Source organism: Delphinus delphis, chromosome 18, assembly GCF_949987515.2.
Source record: "Delphinus delphis chromosome 18, mDelDel1.2, whole genome shotgun sequence".
NCBI lineage: Eukaryota > Metazoa > Chordata > Mammalia > Artiodactyla > Delphinidae > Delphinus > Delphinus delphis.
In genome coordinates this window covers 74,985,541-75,004,088 of record NC_082700.1, presented here as the reverse complement: position 1 = coordinate 75,004,088, position 18,548 = coordinate 74,985,541, and the positions used below count along the sequence as shown (strand labels likewise).

Here is an 18,548-nt window from a genome sequence, read left to right as displayed (position 1 = left end):
ATCTACATAACATTTCAACCCACTAGTTGTAAACTACAGTAAAAAGTGCCGTTTCATTTTTCAGTGATCACGCTTTTCTTTTTCTTCGCCAGCTTCACTAAGATTTAATTACATACAATATTGTGTCAGTTTAAGGTATACACCCTGCTGATTTGCTACACAACTGTAAAACGATCATGCTTTTCTTAATAGGGTTCCTTTTCTCCCTTCATAAGAATTCTCTTTGAATACACCGCCCTCCTCCCCTTTTTATGAGGCTTCTGCTATTTAAGATTTTAAAGAGCACTTCAGGATACCTTTGCAATTTAATAGCAAGGTTTGAAAATCATAAATTCTTATTACCCAAAGGTTTGTGACTTTACTGCCCCCCAGAAGATGATGGAGACAGAGTGTGAAAGTACTGGGATGGGAGATCATCTCAGAATCCCTCCGACCACCTATGAAATGGACACCTGTCTTTCCAGCAATCACCTTCAAGTATATGTGCTCACGACTTGTGGCTCAAAGTTAAATTAAGGAGATAGTGACTTGTAGCAAGTGGATATTGCTGGGTAACCAGCCACCCCAAAACTCAGCGCCCAAAAACATGAAGTACTTATTATGGTTCTAAGTCCTTTTGTCAGTGTGGGTGGCCTGGCGGGGGTGTTGGCAGGTGCCGGATAACCTCCTCCGCTCAATGCCTTGGGGTTGGCCGGCTGTTGGCTGGCTAACAGTGCCTGTCACTGTCCGCAGGAGAGCCCGGGCTTATGCGCGAGAGGCAATGACCGGGACCTTAGACTAGTGCGAGGCCTTAGAGCTGGCACACCATCATTTTTGCTGTATTCTCTCAGCTACAGCAAGTCACGAGGGCAGCTCAGATTCGAAGGAAGTGAAAACGGACCTAAACTCTTGATCAGAGAAGCGTCAGAGCTGTATTGGACAGGGCACGGATGCAGAGAACGAGCAGTTGGGGCCACTTTTGCAATCTACCAACACTGCCTCACTTGAGAGTGGCTTCGAACTACTTCATTAGCTCACCCACCTTTTGAATGGATAGGTACTGAGCACCTACGTTTGCAAAGCACTCTGCCGGCTGCTAGAGACGCAGATACGAAGAACAGAGGACAATCGCACCCTCAGGGCCATGTCGATATATAGATATGTTAAACTTTGAATAATAATTTTGGAGGGAAATAAAGAAACCATTTATATTTTTTTAAGGTAGCTTTAAAACTATGCTTTTTAAAATCATTTTCTGACCATTTCCATGTGGGAGACATTTTTGGAAAAACTCAGGTGTCAAGTCTGACATAGTGGGGTTCATACTCCAAATCGACCACTTCTTCCTGGCTGTGTGACTTGGGCCAATTACTAAACCTCTCTGAACTCCGGTTTCCCTATCTGAAGAGGGGAGACAATAATTCCTTCCTCATGCCAATGTCAATATTAAATGTAATAATCTCCAGCTCGAAGCCCGGCTCGCTTACAGGTAACATCCAGCAAACAATAACCACAATAAATGCACCTCCCCCACTTCTCCCGTCTGCTTGGAAAATGTATTTTTAATAAGACTGTACGTGAAGAGAGAAAAGTTAAAAGCGTGCAGCTAACAAAAACTAAAAATGTCCTTTCGTTGAAAAGCCCATCCTTCTCGATGAGAAAATTATATTAGGAAAAGGCAAACAAGATTTAAATTGTGGGACTGACATTTCCTTCCTGGTGTTTTCTTCAGGGAGCGGCAGGGTCACCAAGACCCAGAATGGGACACCCTCCTCTCATCTCTGAGCTGCACGGCGGCGTTATTTATTTTGGCAGAACTGCCACTACACTCAAATGACAGGCACAGAGGAGCATAATAAATACAGATTTGGTTAACTCTATCCAGCAGGGCAGGGTATCAGGGGGTTGAAAAGAGGCCAAGTGCATTTCCCCAGTGAGAAATGAAACAAGAGTGTGGGCACGGCCAGCAATGCGATGAATTTTATCCTTTGTATAAAATACACAAGCTTTAGCCTCTGCGCTCTTGGCTCAAGAAAGAGCTAGAGAGGAATGCTCGCGGGTTTGTAGTAGCCTTATAAATCACTGAATTTCTTACACACTATACTGACTCTATTTGACTCTCAAATAATATTTGCAAATCGCATAACAGCCATTATCAAAAAGGAAAAACACTACTGTTCGATACTAAAAATGCCATATTCTCATAGATCTGAAAGAAATCTCTTTTTTTCCTCCCACCGCCTAAAAACGTGCACTTAGGGGAAAAATACGTAGCTCTTCACTGGTTCAATAAGCTGCACTATTCTTGAAACAGTTTACCACATTATCATGATTAATATTTATATTTAACCATTATTGTGTCCATGGTACGTGGTAATTTTTATAATAAGAGTGGTAAATTTTTAACCATCATTTTGTATTTATTATGTAATATTTAATTTTTGAGTAATATAATATACATCTACTTTGGTAAGTCTCTCATATTTTTTATTTCTCTGGATCCTTCTAGTTGAAAAAAAAGTATCTCACAAAAAAATGAAAAGCAAATGTGCAATTACAGAGAAAAGGTTCTTAGCTCTTTAGGAAATCATTACACATATGGGTGTTTTGGTAACGAAATGAAGCAGAAGGAGAATTATTTAGAAAGCAGGTTTTGTCTTAGATATTTCGTTAAATTGTGTAGTTTTGGTTGTCATGACAATAAGCACCATGATTTAAATGTCTACGCAGAAATAGAAGTCACTCGTACCATATTCATAAGAATCAAAGCAATATCATTACTTAATGGGAAAAAGTTCCCCAATTTGGATGAAGGAGGGAAAAACATGGTGTGCAAAATTTATTTTCCTGACAAACTGCTTGTTATTTCATCTCTGAAACAAAAATAAAGACAAAATATTTAGAACTAAACAAACGAAGGAAGTGCTACATATAAATCACCTGGAATGCACCAGGAGGTACTCAGGAGACACTTCATAGGCTCAGGGTCAACGTAACCATCAGAAAGTATGAAACAAACATTTCAGTCAGGAAGTCAGGAAAAAAAAAAAGGAGAAAATTTCAAAGAAAGTTAAAACAGGGTGTCCTAAAACTGCAGAGCTTAGTAAAAAATAAATAACATAAACATGAGAAATGACAACAAGAAAAATAAATTGATTTTTGAAAATAAATAATTCTTACAAGCAAATTTCAGGCAAGACTTACCAATGATACTGGAGCAAAGGCACAAATAAAGAATGTCAGGAATGTAAAGTTGTCAAACTAGAATTATAAGACCTATTGATTGGAGGATTATAAATAAAACAAAAGTGTGATTTAGTTGGTGAATACATTTAAAATCTTAAAGTGGACGACTGTCTAGAATATATATGACTTTAAAAAGAAAGAAAATAATCTGATTAGACCTATAAATTTTAGAATAGTATTCATAGGTGAACTCTCCCTTCACCTCCCCAAAAATTTTTAGGGAGAATTCCACCAGGCATTCAAGGCATATATCATCTTCATTTAACACAAACCATTTTAGAAGAGAAGAAAAACAGAATTGCTCTCAGCTTACTCTTTAACATAGACGTAATAGCAAAAGACTGTATAACAAATAAATAAAATCTTATCGCACTAATGAAAATAAATGCAAACATCCATAATAATGACTAGAAAATTGAATTTAGTTCATCATGACCAAATAGGGTTTACACCAAAAATGAAGAATTATTCGACATCAAAAAACATACATCAATAAAATTTGCCACATAACCTAAGAAAAGGAGAAATAATCTTAATAGATAAAAGAAAAACATTCAATGAAACAGCATACATCTATGGTTGAAAACATTTAGCAAAGATTATCTACTGGAACTCTACATAAACAGATTACTTACTGACAAATAATTAGAGGTATTACATTAATTGGGAAACAAGACAAGAATATCTACTAACACCACAAATTTTCAACATTGTATTGGCAGTGCTAGCCAATGCAATAAAATAAGAAGAAGTAGAAGACATAAATGATAAGGAAGACAAAAAAGATAATTATGATCATTTACATTATTATATTCCACAGGAAAATTATTAGAACTAATAAGAAAAGTCAGCAGGGTTTCCTGATATAAGATCAACATATGAAACTCAAGATTGAGTATCCCAATAAACAAATTAAAATATAATAGAAAAATAGCACTCATCATAGCAAGAGAAAGTACAAAGTACTTAGAAAATAATCAAATAGAAGTGTGCAAGAAATTGATAGAAAAAACACAAACATATTTAAGAAATAAAAGAATGTATGCATTAAGAAATATAGATCATATTTATGGAAGCAAAGAATCAACAGTCTAAAAAGGCCAATTCTCCCCAAATTAATCTATAAATGTAGTTCTCATCAAAATCTCAAATGAATTTCTTTTATGGACTAAGTCAAAATGACTATAAAATTCATATGCAAAAATAAAGATCCAGAGAAACCAAAACAAATAAGAAAAGTAAGAACTTATTATGAGAACTTATTAAAACAATATATTATTGATACAGCTTTAGTCAAATAGATTAAACATCAGGAGGAGGTGAAAAAGCATTTCTAATAAATGGGATAGGAATAGTTGAATATCCATTTAAAATATAACATTATATCAATTTCTCATATAAACAAAAATAAATTCCCGATGTATTGAAAATCGAAAGGTTTAGGGAAAAATGTAAGATGACCTTGGAATAGGGCAAGAATGTCTATGGTAAGTCCCTGAAGCCAGGTCATTGTATATAACTGAACAAATATCACCGCACACATATGAGCACATCACCACCGGGCAGTGTAGAATCTGCATTGCCATGTACAACGTCACTTGTAATCAGGGAAATGCAAATTAATATTCTCCCCACAATTCTGCTACTAAATATATACCCCAGGGATAATTCTAAACATATATCTCAGGATGTGACACTGTAATTGAAATGAAAACAGACGTAAGTGTCCATCTAAAAGGAAATAGATGAGGGTATTGTGGTTTCTCTTCAGGGGAATTAGTGTAGCAGTTACAAAGAATCAATTAGCTCATTACGCATCAATATAGTTAAATCTCAAAAACTATGTGGGGTTAAAAAGGGAAGTACAGTGTACAATGTACTCTATGATACCATTTCTTTAATTCTTTAATGACTCACAGTGTTATATACTCGTTATGAAACACCAATATCTAGATTAATTTTTAAAACTGGAAAATTTACAAAATATTGATAATATTGTTGTCTCTGGGCAGGAAGGAGAGGAATCGACTTATGTAGATAAACGAAAGTAACTTCGGCTTTTAGCTGCAATTTTCTATTTCTTTTGCATTAAAAAAATCGGAAGCAAAAGTGACAAATGTTAATCGTGTTAGATAATAGGTAAGACTTGCCTATAACCCTTTGTACTCTTCTTGATTATTAAATCTTTCACCCCCCCAAATACAGTTAATGAAGAAAGATATCACACAATAAATGGAAAAATACTGAATGTCTATTTTCATTTTCTCACAAATGCACAGCAGCTGTTTTAGTATTTCTATAAGGCATTTGGGAATTAATGATATAAATTCATTTATTAAGAATTAAGTACTTTACAATTAATAAGGCAATGTACAAAATATCATTTTACCAACTCTTAATTACGTATGGACTGTTGGTATAGATTATTTTTCTTTTCCACTTGTAATATCCATCAAAGATCTTAAATCTTTATAATCATTTTAGTAAAGTGCTAAGGGGGAAAGTTGAAACTAATAAGTAAATATTTGGGGTTTAATCAGATTTATTTACACATTCAGTCCCTCCTTCAGGTTTCACTTTGTACTTTTGTGTCTGAAATGAGGACAGATAAGCTCCATGACCTTTTTTGAACTTTTAATAACAGTTTACAAAATATATGTCGACTGAGAGACAGAGAATGAGATTTTACTTAGGATTCTCAAGTGATGTTAAATATATCGTATGCTCAGATGTTTTCTTTGGGAAATTAATTTCCAATTTTCTTATCAAAATAACAGTGAAAAAAACACATTTAATTTCTAGACATTTTCTCCACACTTCACTTTCTTATCACCCGGCCTACCATTTAGATAGTTTCTTAACCTATTGCAGCCCGTAAAATCCCTCACTGAGATTCCTTGAATGGACTGGGAGAGCGGTGTGTGGTTTGGAAAAAGTATTTAATTTTGATATCCCTCTGCTTTGCAGTGGTCACAGGGCCCCACTGAGCCCCACCCTGAATTAACGAGAATTCATACAGACCAGCTAGTCAATGATGCGGACAGTCGCAGGGAGTAAAAAATACTTAAATCTGGAGTTAGGTGACAACTACACAAGTTCCATTACAGATGTGGCAGGGCGGGGTTGGGGGTAGGGGCATGCAGACATCTGACAAATCGCGTGGCTCCTTTTCAATAAAATCTTTCCTCACCGTCTGACTCAGGAAGGAGAGAAACATTGCTCACCTTAACCCTTCCTGTTGGAGAGAATGACGGCGAGCCCTCAGCTAAGGCGAAGGTGCCCATCTATAAGGAAGCAGGGCGGGATTCGGGTTGGGGGGCTTAAGCGCTTAGGTCGTTTGGAGAATTTCAAGTCCCAATAATGGGCGATTTTCATCACCTGGGATGCGCCCAATGACTGCCACCATTGGAGAGGATTAATCCTCAAATTTTCAACTCAAAGAGTTAACCTGACGGACCTCATTTCCTTGCAAAAGATAAAACAAATTATACTTTTGTAAGAACCATTTATAACTATTTATGGCTACAATCTAGTCCTTTTAATAAGTCATAGACGGCATCTGACTTTTTTTAAAAAGCCTTCTGGTTAAATAATTTAAGAAGAAAATAATCACACACACACACACACACACACACACACACACACACACACACATCCTTGATTTGAATTTCAGGCTTTTTCATCCTGGGAAATACGAGATGGTACAGAAATCATGACAAATCCCCCTGCACAAAAAGCAAAAACAACCTACAGATGGAATTCGAAAACTGTCCTAAGATGCTAGGTAAAGTATTATAGGTGATCTATGCAAACGGCGTAGGTATAAACCATAATCCAGGAGATATTTTTGATGGTTTGCCTGCAGTGCAGAGGACGATGCTCCATCTTCAGGCCCTTAGAGCTTCATAGACTAAGATACTGACTTCCTGTCTCTAATGGATGAGATCCTTGACAAATTCTCAGTTAGAGCTGCAAATCTAATCCGCTGAAAATAATCTTAAAAAGATTAACATTCTTACTGTTATATTAGTGTAGTAAAAATTACGTTACTCGTCTATCAGGTGGTATCTCTGTAGGTTTTTAAAAATCACAGATTTTATCTAAAATTAAAAAGATAATTTTCTATTTAAGAAAAGGTCAACAACAAAGTAATTACAAAAAAAAAAAATTTGACTTAAAAATCCTCAAGAACTACCAGGGGACTATGAACCACATTGGCGGTATTATTTCAGAATTCATTAACCTGTTTAATCAACAAATTGAGAAGTGAATACAGTCCAGGAACATTTATTTCTTTGAGGGGAGAGTCTATAAGTCCCCCAAATTATATGGAAAACTGTGTGTGAGTTTACGCCATTCATCAGATTCTCAAATTGGACTTCGACCTAAAAAAAGGTCCAAATACATTATAACATTCCGTAAGTACATTAAGTGCTACCTGATTGCATCAATGAGAAACAAATGGAAATCATAAGAAACTTGGATATCATTTCAATATAATATACAGCAAAACACTCTCTTCTGTTTAAAATCCTTGGAAATTCAACAAACGTGCATACACACCACTAACTGTTCATAACTAATAGTGTACAAACTGAATTCTCAGTAGAACAAATCTAAGGAGAATTCCCAAATGAAAACTTAAGCCGTAAATCCCCTTAACCCGGCTAATTCACCTTACATTCATTTCAGAGCATCAAAGTAGAGATCAGCCTTCTCTGCCATTCAGGAAGGCAGTATTTAGACCAGATACAGACTACCCAACAGATTAAACCAGGCTTCAGATTCTTCAAGGCTATCCTTACTTTTTCCCTACAAAAAACATTTGTTGCCTCTAATTAAGAGCGAATAGCAAGTCTCGCCTATGAAGAAGTGTCACTTTTCTGCATATGAAACTGATGGTTCCGATCTTATTAGTGCAGATTCGCTACATGCATTCTGATGCATCTGATGCTGTCAGATGCTGGAGAGGACCGTGCTCGCCTGACACCCCGATAGGACCTTACATTCACATCCTACTGCACACGCACTTTTGTCTCATTTCAGAGAGTGAGTTGTCAGTTGTGAGACATCGGGCTCCACTATTAACATCTCCATCCTTTACGATGACTCAGCCAGACTGCTGTGGAACACCCGCGCCACGTGGCAATAAGTTGATGGAAATCTTGCTGGATGCCTAGGACATTCCATACTGACTTACAAAATCATTTTCTTATAATTAAACCATGTGAATTTAGAAACAGGATAAGGTGCCAAAAATATCCGACTGATGATTTCAGGAATTAAATCACTGCATTGATATGTGAATCTTAAAACAAAACTACCCAGCAGTGTACATGCGTAGCGGCATTCGTATTCTTAAAGAACAAATTATTTCCTTTATCTGCTATTCTCCAAACAACCGAGATTACCGAAGCAACAGAAAACGAAGAGACTGGACTGTATCTAGGGTTTCTACCATGGCCTCCTTCTGCATTTTTTCTCAGTCCTCATTTCTCCACAGTAAATGGCCATAAACTGGGAAGCCTTCTCTCCAGCCACGACCACGAAGATTTTACCAGGCACTGTGAGGACAGCCTTGTGTGACCTCTTTTATCCTCACATAGTCCTGGAAACCAACCAAAGTTCTTGCAATCAGGTGCCGTCCAAAGGAACAGGCTTGGACACAGGAGAACTCAGGATAAAAATGAGTTGAAATTAATCGTAGGGTTTGGTATCTGAAGACAGTTGGAGAACTCTCCCAAAGTTTCTATAATTCATTGAAGCGGAATGTAATTAATCATAAATTACTAACATGTTTATGTTTAGCTCAACTAAAATATCAAAAGAATGTAATATAGTATAAGCATATGTAAGACCCCGAAGGCTCAGGGACAAACAAAAAAATCTCCACATGTATGCCTGAAACTCAGTTTACTTACTGGATTATATTTGCATGCCAAATTGTGCTCTCCAAAAATGTGGATTTCAGATCATTCAGCCATCAATGAATAAATGAATGAATGAATGAATAAAGTATATCTCCAATACCCCTCGAGCGAGTTACCTCCTAAACTTCATCTATTTATAACCTTCAGTCTACTTATTGTTAGGGTGCTTCTATGATAAAAAGGGGATTGTTCGGTAGGTTATATTCTCAGGTGTCCCCGTATATATACACCATTGCAGTCAGAACTCATGATGAAAATGAGTTAAAATAAACTGTAGGTTTCTGTGTCTGAAGACATTTGGAGACGCCTCCCGAAGCTTCCACAACCCCTCTGCCTGTCCAAGACTCTCTTAACTTACAGGTGCCTCCGAAATAGGCAAGTTTACACCAAAAATCTACTGAAGATCTCGATTCAGGAAAAATAATAATTTCAAATTTAACACTGATAATTCAATCCTGGGAATGTAAGTGCAGCAATTGTGAAACAGGTCCTATTTTAGGAGATGCAAAAATTATTTATCATTTGAACATTTTTAAGTTATTATTATTCGCTACACCTTAGTAAGAATCTCTATCTCATTTCACAATCACAAGGATGATAAACCTGTTTGGAAACTAGGTAGAAGAAGTAGAATTTTCTTTAATGTGTAACATTATTTATATTGTACCTATTTTGCTATAATCCAGGAAATGAACCCAGCATTCCAAGAACAAACATGTCATCTGCTTAAATTTCACTTGTCTTCCCTTTATACCTTGTTAGAGTAGATCCTATTTATGTTTATTCTCTCTTGCAAATTTTACAAAAATTACCTACTGTGAAAAATATTTCCCATCAACATCGAGCGTGCCTGCCCATGTTAACCACAGGAATATATATATATTTTAATATAATCTTTTCTAACACAATTATAAAATTTCCAAAAGAAATTGGGGATTCATAAACAATAAAAGCCTATTCTAAGTTTATCCAAATGTTGAGACTTCTCTGTGACTTAGGAAATGGGTCCGTAAATCTGCAAATCTTTAAGCTTTCCATGAATTTCCGTGAATTAGAAATACTGCAAACATAACCTTTCTTTGCATTATTTTTGGATTTAAATTCAGGTTTGGGTGACCCATGGGAGAAATAGAGAAGAAAACATGGGAGTTATGACTCAAATGAGAAAACTGTCTTTTAGGAGTTAAACTTACGATACATTAATTCACCTCTAATTTTCCAATAATCCTTGTCCTTATTCATTTGCCTAGTAGAGAATCATAAAGACAAGACTCATATCATAAATTTGCACACTGACACAATATTCCCACTGAAAGGGAAGTAATGTGTTTTCCAAGGTTTATGTTTTCATTTTCTCTGTGTGCAGTCAAAAATCTTGACTCTGTATAAGTTTTTTCATTTATATAATTTAAGGCTCTGTAAGATTTAAATGTCAAATGGAAATTTTCTAAAAGTTTTTATGTGCAGCTGGATTTATTTGTTAATTTTTTCAATGTCAACTTCAGCAGAGCTGCCAATGATTTTATACAAGATTAATTTGGTAGTCTTAGCCGACTAGTACTGTTCTGTGAATAATCTTTATATTTAAAGGGAAATCACAGATTGAGAGTAAGAAATAATAAAATCCAGAATCCTCACCACATCCAATATCAATGTATATCTGCTGAAACATAGGTAACGCTATAGCGACCCTCAAGTCACAGGCTATATACTGAACATGCTGATCAATGAGCAGTGGATTTTTTAATGTGTGAGAATTTAATGAGAATTTAGTACGCCTTTGTCCTTGAAATCTTCTGAGATATCTGTATTTATTTAAGAACTTTCCCATTAATACGTATTAGTCCTAATGTTTTCCAAGTAACCTCTAAAAGGAGCCGTTTTCAGGAATTTGGTGACGTCTGTTTGGACAACAAAGAAATCCTCAAGAGGTTTCATTCAAAGACCAGCATACGTGTAAAGACTCCTGGATGCAGTTTTGCTCCCAATGGCCTGCCCTGCCCAAGGTCATTACTGGAGACAAGAATACTAACAAAGTTTTCCACTGACAAGATGCCAAGAAGATCTATCATTTTTAGATGATCAAACAGCCCTGAAACACTACTCCTTAAAGATGACTAAGGCCAGGAGTCAAGATGGTTACCATAGAGACGCTTTATCAAATAATCCACAAAACAAGTGAAGAAAACAGGAGGAATTGCCGAGCTGAAACACATCATCAAATTGTTTCTGGAGAGACATGGGCTTCTCAACGGACTGAAGTGCTTTAGATATTCTTGAACTGTCTTCTTCCCAGATTTATACATTTTTTATACTTCCTGGTGATTAAAAGGCCATAGATGCCTTCAGTCCAGAGAGAATGCATTTGCGTCTCTATGCACGAGGGATGATTTGATTAATTTATCCAGGGCTGTGCGTATGGGCAGAGGGGGCTTGAATCCCTTAAAATTAGTCAGTCAAATCCTTGAAGTAAAGTCATCGCGCTAAAATGAAATGTTTTAATGATAGTTTAGCCTCTGGGTGACACTGGATTATGAAGCATCTTTAAGAGCGAGCCTAGTTAAGTCGCTATTGTGGGAATCACCGCAATCGTCCATCACACCTACCTGCTGGGCTCCTCTTGACTGTGAAGGTAACAGTTCACCGTATTCACCAAAAAGCTGAACAGACGACTATACAGGGACTTGGCCAGGAGGTCCCGGTAAAACTCAGCCATCTCCACGGTGTGTCGCCGTGTGATCATCTCTCCTGGGAGAGCAGGAAGGGGAGGAGGCATGAGCACAAGACTTTCCCTTGTTCAGAAGCCACCAAGCTGTGTCCTCCTAGTTATCCCTCCACATCCACGTGCAACAGAAGATGTTCAAAAACATATTATGACTCTAATAAACAAAGCCTCTGCCGGTGATTACGAAAACACATTTCTCTAAAGTGAGTGCCGTGCACACTTCGATCTTGTTTGCTGCAAATGTTGACCACAGCTTTTGGCCACAGCCTGGAGGGGCAGGCTGCATCATCTCCCTTCAGTGAGGGAACCGACTCTGTGCAGGGCCCTCTTAACAAGCTTTCTGATGACGGCTCACTGCATTGGATACGGAGTCCTCTTCAAGGACTGGAAAATTAGTTATATTTTCAATATTTTCAAAGAAGTGATCCTGCTAACCAAAGTGGGGGTCAGGAGGTTGAGAGCAAGATTGGGCCTTAAGGTAGAAATTTCTACGTTATTCTCAAAGAGCTGGTGATTGAAATCTTGAGTGATAACCTTTTGAGTGGCGAATAGACTAGAGAAGAAACCAAGAAAAAGAGAAGTAAAGATGATTTGGGATTGAGGCTAGGCCAGCACTTATGCTGGAGAGTTGAGAGGGAGTGAGCATCTAGTTCACATTCTATGGCTTCGGCCAACCTGGGTACCACTGCAACTCAACCCACAGGGAGTCCGGTAATAGGATGCTGACCATGGGAAATGAGGACTTAGTGAGCTGTCAATCAACAGAGGCACAGGTAAAGGAGAACGGCCTCTGAGGCAAGCTGAGATCAAACAAACAAACGAACAAAAAAGCACCAGCAGGTCGCGAAGAGTCAAGCGGCCACGAGTTCAATGCCGCTGAGACGGAACCTCACGAAGTGGCGGTGAAAGCAGGTGTCACTTGTGATGTTATAGGATGGAGGTCTCTAGAGCCAACATGACGGTGGGGTTCTCACCCACATGGCTGGGGAGTAAGGAGGGAGGCCTGGATATATTAAATTACAGATATTAATCGGGAGTTCAATGTTTCTTTAAAAAGTCATGACGGGGCTGGGAGAGGGATGGGTTGGGAGTTTGGGATTAGCAGATGCAAGTTATTACATATAGGATGGATAAACAACGAGGTCCTACTGTAGAGCACAGGGAACTATATTCAATGTCCTGGGATAAACCATAATGGAAAAGAATATGAAAAAGAATATATATAGGTATAACTGAATCACTTTGCTGTACAGCAGAAATTAACACAACCGTGTAAACCAACTCTACTTCAATTAAAAAAAAAAAAAAAAAAAGCCGTGAGGAAGAATAATGCCTTTGGAGAACTTCAGGAAAGTGTATTTCCTGATGCAAGGTCACTGGCGGGAAAACGGCTGAGGATGAAGCATAAAAGTGAGGTTTGGCCCCAATAATAAAGGCCTCTCAGGACCTCCGAAAGGGATGATATTTACTCTAAAGGAGTTGGCGCATCCTTTCAAGGCTGTCATCCATGGGTGAAAATCATATCTGCATCTCAGAAAGCTTATTCCTGAAGCAGTGCGGAAGGAAGGTAGAGTGAGATAAGGCCAGGTGGAAGACTGATCAGATTCTCTTGCCATCACCCTAAGAAAGACAGTTTAAGGGAGTGGGGATGAAAGTGAAGGGACGAGAGTGACAGTGGGAAGTATTTATGGGGTAGAACTGGCTTGTGGCTGATCTACTCAGTGCAGAAGGAGGAGGACGAAGTGTCAGGAATGGCTTTTGGGTAACTCAGTGGATAATGGGGAGATCCATAAAGCTTGGGAACGTGGAAGGGGAACTCTAGGGATGAGGCAGAATTTGCAAGCCACATGCCAACGTATCTGCAAGTAGGGCCACTGGGAACAGAAGGTAAGAATAGCAGTGATTTTGAGAATAAACAATATCAGATGGACGCTGAGTCCTCAAAATTACAATGAAGAGGCAGCTTGGTGAGGCGATGACTTGTAGTGGATGAGTGAAGAGCATTTAGGAAAGGCACCCTCTTGCCACCGAGTGGAGATCCTACAGCGCAGAGATTCATCTCGGGAGTCAGATGGCATTAGAGTCTGATTCCAAGCATGCCATTTACTGGTGATTTCATGTCCAAGGTTATCTAGCCTCTTTGAATCTCAGTTTTCTCATTCATTAAAATGGAAATAGTTAAGCCCACCCCTTAGCAATTTGGAAGAACTAAAAATTCCAACATTTATAGCACCTGCCACAATGCCCTCCAGTTCGTAAGTGCCCAGTAAATGGCAGCTCTCATCCTGACGGACGAGCAAGAGGGAAAAGGATGCTCTTCACAGCCTGGCACCGCACACACTAACGCATCCCATGTTCCAACTGAATAAATCCTCTTGGATTGATGACTCTATTTGTCTAAAATGAGTCACTAGCTGAAAAAGGTGACCAGCTCATCAGAATGGCCTCTCAGCAGTGTAAAGATTTTCACAGAGGTGAAAGGCAAAGTACAGAGAAACTTACCCTTAAAATATTGGATATCAGTTGTTAAAGCAGATGCCAGTTCATCCGTTGATACTTGCAACATTCCAGCCACTAAACGAAAGCATAAAGTTAATACGTATTTTTGACAGTGAGAACATGGCATTTTATAATTGAGGAGTTTGTATAGACCCATTAGAAAATGTGTGCCTTAAAGAAACCAAACTACCACTGCAATTGGCAAATTCAGCTAGAGAAACAGTGGCTTAGAGGAATGGAAACGTTAATGAGTTCTCAGGGCTCCTGCATTAAATCACTGCAGGATTCTTTCCCTCCTGCCCTCACAAATGGCCCTGAATGCTTTTTCCCAATTCCTGGTTAAATTACTTCGATATGAGGCAAAGATAATGCTGGTCACGACAACCTGTGGCTTTAAGGCGTTTTGAAAAAACCTGGGAGTGACTGACAAGGTAATTTCAAGGGAGAGAGGTTTGTGACAAAATCTTTAAAGGGAAGTAACTGTGTTCTGTTTAAATGTTCAGCTAATAACATGCTCCCCAAATATACGGGATGGCACGGGGCGGGGCGGAGAATACTTAGAACGATATAAATAAACCCAATTATGTGCCGAAGCACCACTGCTGTTACTGTGACAGAAACGTACATCTTAGTCATTCACATAACCAGAAAGAAGAAAGAAGAAGAAAGAGGATACAGTTCTTTTTTTCCCCTCCGCCGCCCTCACTGAATCCCACTCCAGCAAAAAAGGGTTGATTCCACCTGACTTTTCTGTACTGTGTCGCCATCCACTGGCCAGTCTGCAAAGCTGCACATCGATGAGGTTACTGCTAGATCTGTCCCACTGACCTTGTTCCAGAAGCTGGAGGTCAGACACAAAGGCGGAGTCGGCCTCGGTCAGAGCAGTGAACCGGATGTCTCCAAGGTGTAACGTGGCCGCTAGAATCACACACACGTTCTCCACCTCCTACACGGTTGAGAAATAGAGGAGATGAGCGGCGCTGCTCAGAAGAAAGATTCAAAGACCAATCCTTTGAAAAACCTCCAAGTAGGTTTAAGAAATGATGTGCGTGCTATGGGGGGGCTGTGATTTTTCAGACCCAGAATGTCCCGTTAGGGAACTACCAATCTCTAGCTCAGAATCAAAATCGGGAAACTCAGTGTTCCTTCTGCAGCCGACTTCTCTGTTCCTTAAACGAGAGACAGTGAGGACGTGATGTGTTCTGATATAAATGAATGGTTTCCGGATAAGTATCAGGATGAAGCATGCATGGTTGTGTAACCATGGTCTGACTGGCTGGACATCACTTATAGGGTCGGACTTCACACGTGTCCCCCCAGGGCTGGCAGAACTGTTACCGGAGGCTTAGCCGACTTCAGGGTCACGTGGCTGCTTCCCCAGAGAGCATCAGAGTCCATCCCTTAGTTCTCTGTTTTGAAATAAACTGCTATTATGCTTACAGAATTTTTCATTTCTGCTGGAAAATTAATGGAGGTCTGATGAAAACATCCATGGCGAAATAAACAAAATGCTAGTTTTTAAAGGTATTTTAAGGAAAACTCAGAAGAAAATGGACGTTAGCAGGAAGGATGAGAGTGTTTGCTGAAAGAATATCCGAGAACCTGGAACGCTGCATAAAGAAAGAAATTAGACCTCAGATTTGGCTTTGGACAGTCAGTTGGGGGTAAGAATAAAAAGTCAAGGAAAAGCTGTAAGTTAAAAGGTACTTCCCCAGAATCACAACTATTTAGTGTTATGCTATCAATAGCAAAAGTGGTTGAGTCTCATTTAGGGCAACTGACATAACCTTTTAAATTCCCAGTTTCCGCATTTGTAATTTGGGAAGAAAAGCTCCCGTCTGTGGAAGTTTTTCTAAGAACAATTCTCATTTGCTTTATAAATACACAGTTGACACAATATGGTCATTGGGACTTCTATGAATTTCCTCCAGAACTTTTAGTTTTCAGGACAAGGTAGTTTTATGACCTTAAAATGAGAGCACTGAAAAGGATAATCTGTAATTTTCAGGTATAACACTCTATGTTTGTGGCATTACTTAGAAATGTTTTTGGTAACCTGCACATCACAAACTAGTGTCTCTAACTGTATTTACTTGTGCTTGTCTGAATAACATTTTCCGAGCATCTTAAGCTACTTGACACCTCCCTCTTCCCCTTTTTTTAAAAAATAAATCCAGTAACTCCTCTTTAAATGTCCCAGTGCCCTAGGAGAGAGGTACTTCTGGATACAGACAGCAAGACTTCGCTGTGTCCTCAAGTATCATCCAGTTCAGTGAAGTAGGCAGAGCTATGAAAAGTAGCCCGAACACGGATTACAGTGTGGTGATGCCACGACAGAGGCAGGTGGAGATAAGCTGCTCAGGGGGCAGGGGCAGGGGCTGCTTCTCTGTGTCCGCGATGGAAGACGAGCGGAGGTTCCTTTGTGGTCAGATCTCCTAGGACCACAGTCATAAACTTTGATTCAAGGGTCTTGCCAGCCCAGAAGTACCTTCCTCGCAATCTTATGGGACATGATCTTTTCCTCCTGTGTGGACCAAGTTGTCACCGTCCCAGTCACCCCAAAGGATCAAGATGAAGTGATTACCTTCACATCGTTTGCTTAACTGCACACAGTTCTTTCACCAAAAAACTTAAAATTCCCTACTCGCTGCCTTAGGTGGAAGGTATAATTTGCTTGCCCTGCCTCTGAGGATCCATCATGGAGTTTTAAAGCCCCGTTTCCAAGCAACTGATCTTTTGGTGGAATGGTTCCTTACCCATGTCTATACCCCAGTTTCCCATAAGGAAGCAGAGATCTCAGACACTTAGGAAGGGAGAAACAATAAGAAAAGAGCACAACAGTAGCGAGTGCAAAGACAGAGGAGTACTAACGGGTAGGAGTTAGGGAAAGACAGTAATACAGAGATTGGATGAGCAGAGCAACAAAGAACAAAGGACCATATGATCACACGTTCCTAGAACCCCATCCAGTCTCTGAATGGGTGAGGCCGGGGTGAAGGCCCCGAGCTAATTCATTGAGGGTGAGTCCCCACCTCCTTACCCTCTCCTTTTCGCCAACTTCGCACCCCTTCCACCCACTCCCTGCCCCATGAGCCATGTGGACAAGGGAAAAGACAAAGACCCAAATCAATCAACTTCCTGGTTTAAGGAAAAAAAAAAAACAACATATTTAGATCTGTGACTAAAACTGGGCTCACGAGCTACAGGCATACCAAAGTGACCCCCACGCGACCTTACACTGATCGCTAACGAGGGATTGGCTGTCATTCAGATTGACGCCACCTTGAATGAGGGGACACAGAGAGGATGTGTGATGGAAAGAGACTGGTGGGAATTTGAGAGGTCTCGGGCTTAGGTCATTTCCTATCTCTTATTCTCTAGACCTGCGCCGTTCAATTCAGGAGCCACGAACCACACAAGACTGTTTCAATTTCAAGGAATCAGAGCTAAGAAAAATTAAAACTCCATTTCCCCGGTCCCACGTGGCCAGTGGCTGCCATATCGTACGGCACAGACCTGGGGCATTTCCAGAATCACAGACATTTCCACCGCACAGCAGTGGGTTTAAACCCTTTAAGTAGTACTTTTCAGCTTTGTAATGCTGGCAGGTGTTTGGTAATTCTTTAAGAATGAAAAAACTAAATCATGTTGTTGAAGAAGAGAGTTTAATAAGGTGATCAGATTACTTGTCAAAGTGATTCTTGGCAGTAAACGGTCACCAGGATCTGCCAGTCTTCTCTGAGTCAAAGCAAAGTTCTTTGATGTGTTTTGCTCACATGGTTCCAATGGGCAAAGGTCTCCACCACCTCCTTGAAGACGGCAGTCCATCCTCTGCCTGTCTCCAGGGCACCTGTGCCCTGAGCGTACCCTTGTTTATGTCTATCCCGCCCTAGCATGCGAACTCCAGGAGCACAGAAGTGTTTTGAATGAATGATTTTTATAAATTAGTAGAGGGCTGATTTTCTCAGTGTAATATTTATGGCATGACTCACCAAGTTACTGAAGCCAATTACATTCAGGGCTTGTTTCCAAACAGCGAATTTCTCCCTGTTCAGAGAATGCTCTGCTGTTGATACTTCTTCTCGAAGGGTCTTGCTCAAATACCTGTGAGGGGGAAAAGCACAGAGCTTCATGGCTAGGTGCGTGGTCAAACCCCAGTGGTTAAAAGT

At 39.4% G+C, this 18,548-nt stretch overlaps 1 protein-coding gene across 7 annotated transcripts in view; it reads right to left on the bottom strand.

Annotated features, from left to right (window-relative positions):
* The window catches only part of MYO16 (myosin XVI), a 530,294-nt gene that overhangs the window by 177,941 nt on the left and 333,805 nt on the right, over positions 1 to 18,548 (bottom strand). For all 7 annotated transcript variants that reach the window (XM_059995825.1, XM_059995821.1, XM_059995826.1 and 4 more), the window contains 4 exons: positions 18,372 to 18,483; positions 15,208 to 15,325; positions 14,383 to 14,454; positions 11,762 to 11,903 (listed from right to left, as the gene is read on the bottom strand). In XM_059995825.1, coding sequence (XP_059851808.1) covers positions 11,762 to 11,903; positions 14,383 to 14,454; positions 15,208 to 15,325; positions 18,372 to 18,483 — 444 coding nt within the window. The remainder of the gene's footprint in view (positions 1 to 11,761; positions 11,904 to 14,382; positions 14,455 to 15,207; positions 15,326 to 18,371; positions 18,484 to 18,548) is intronic.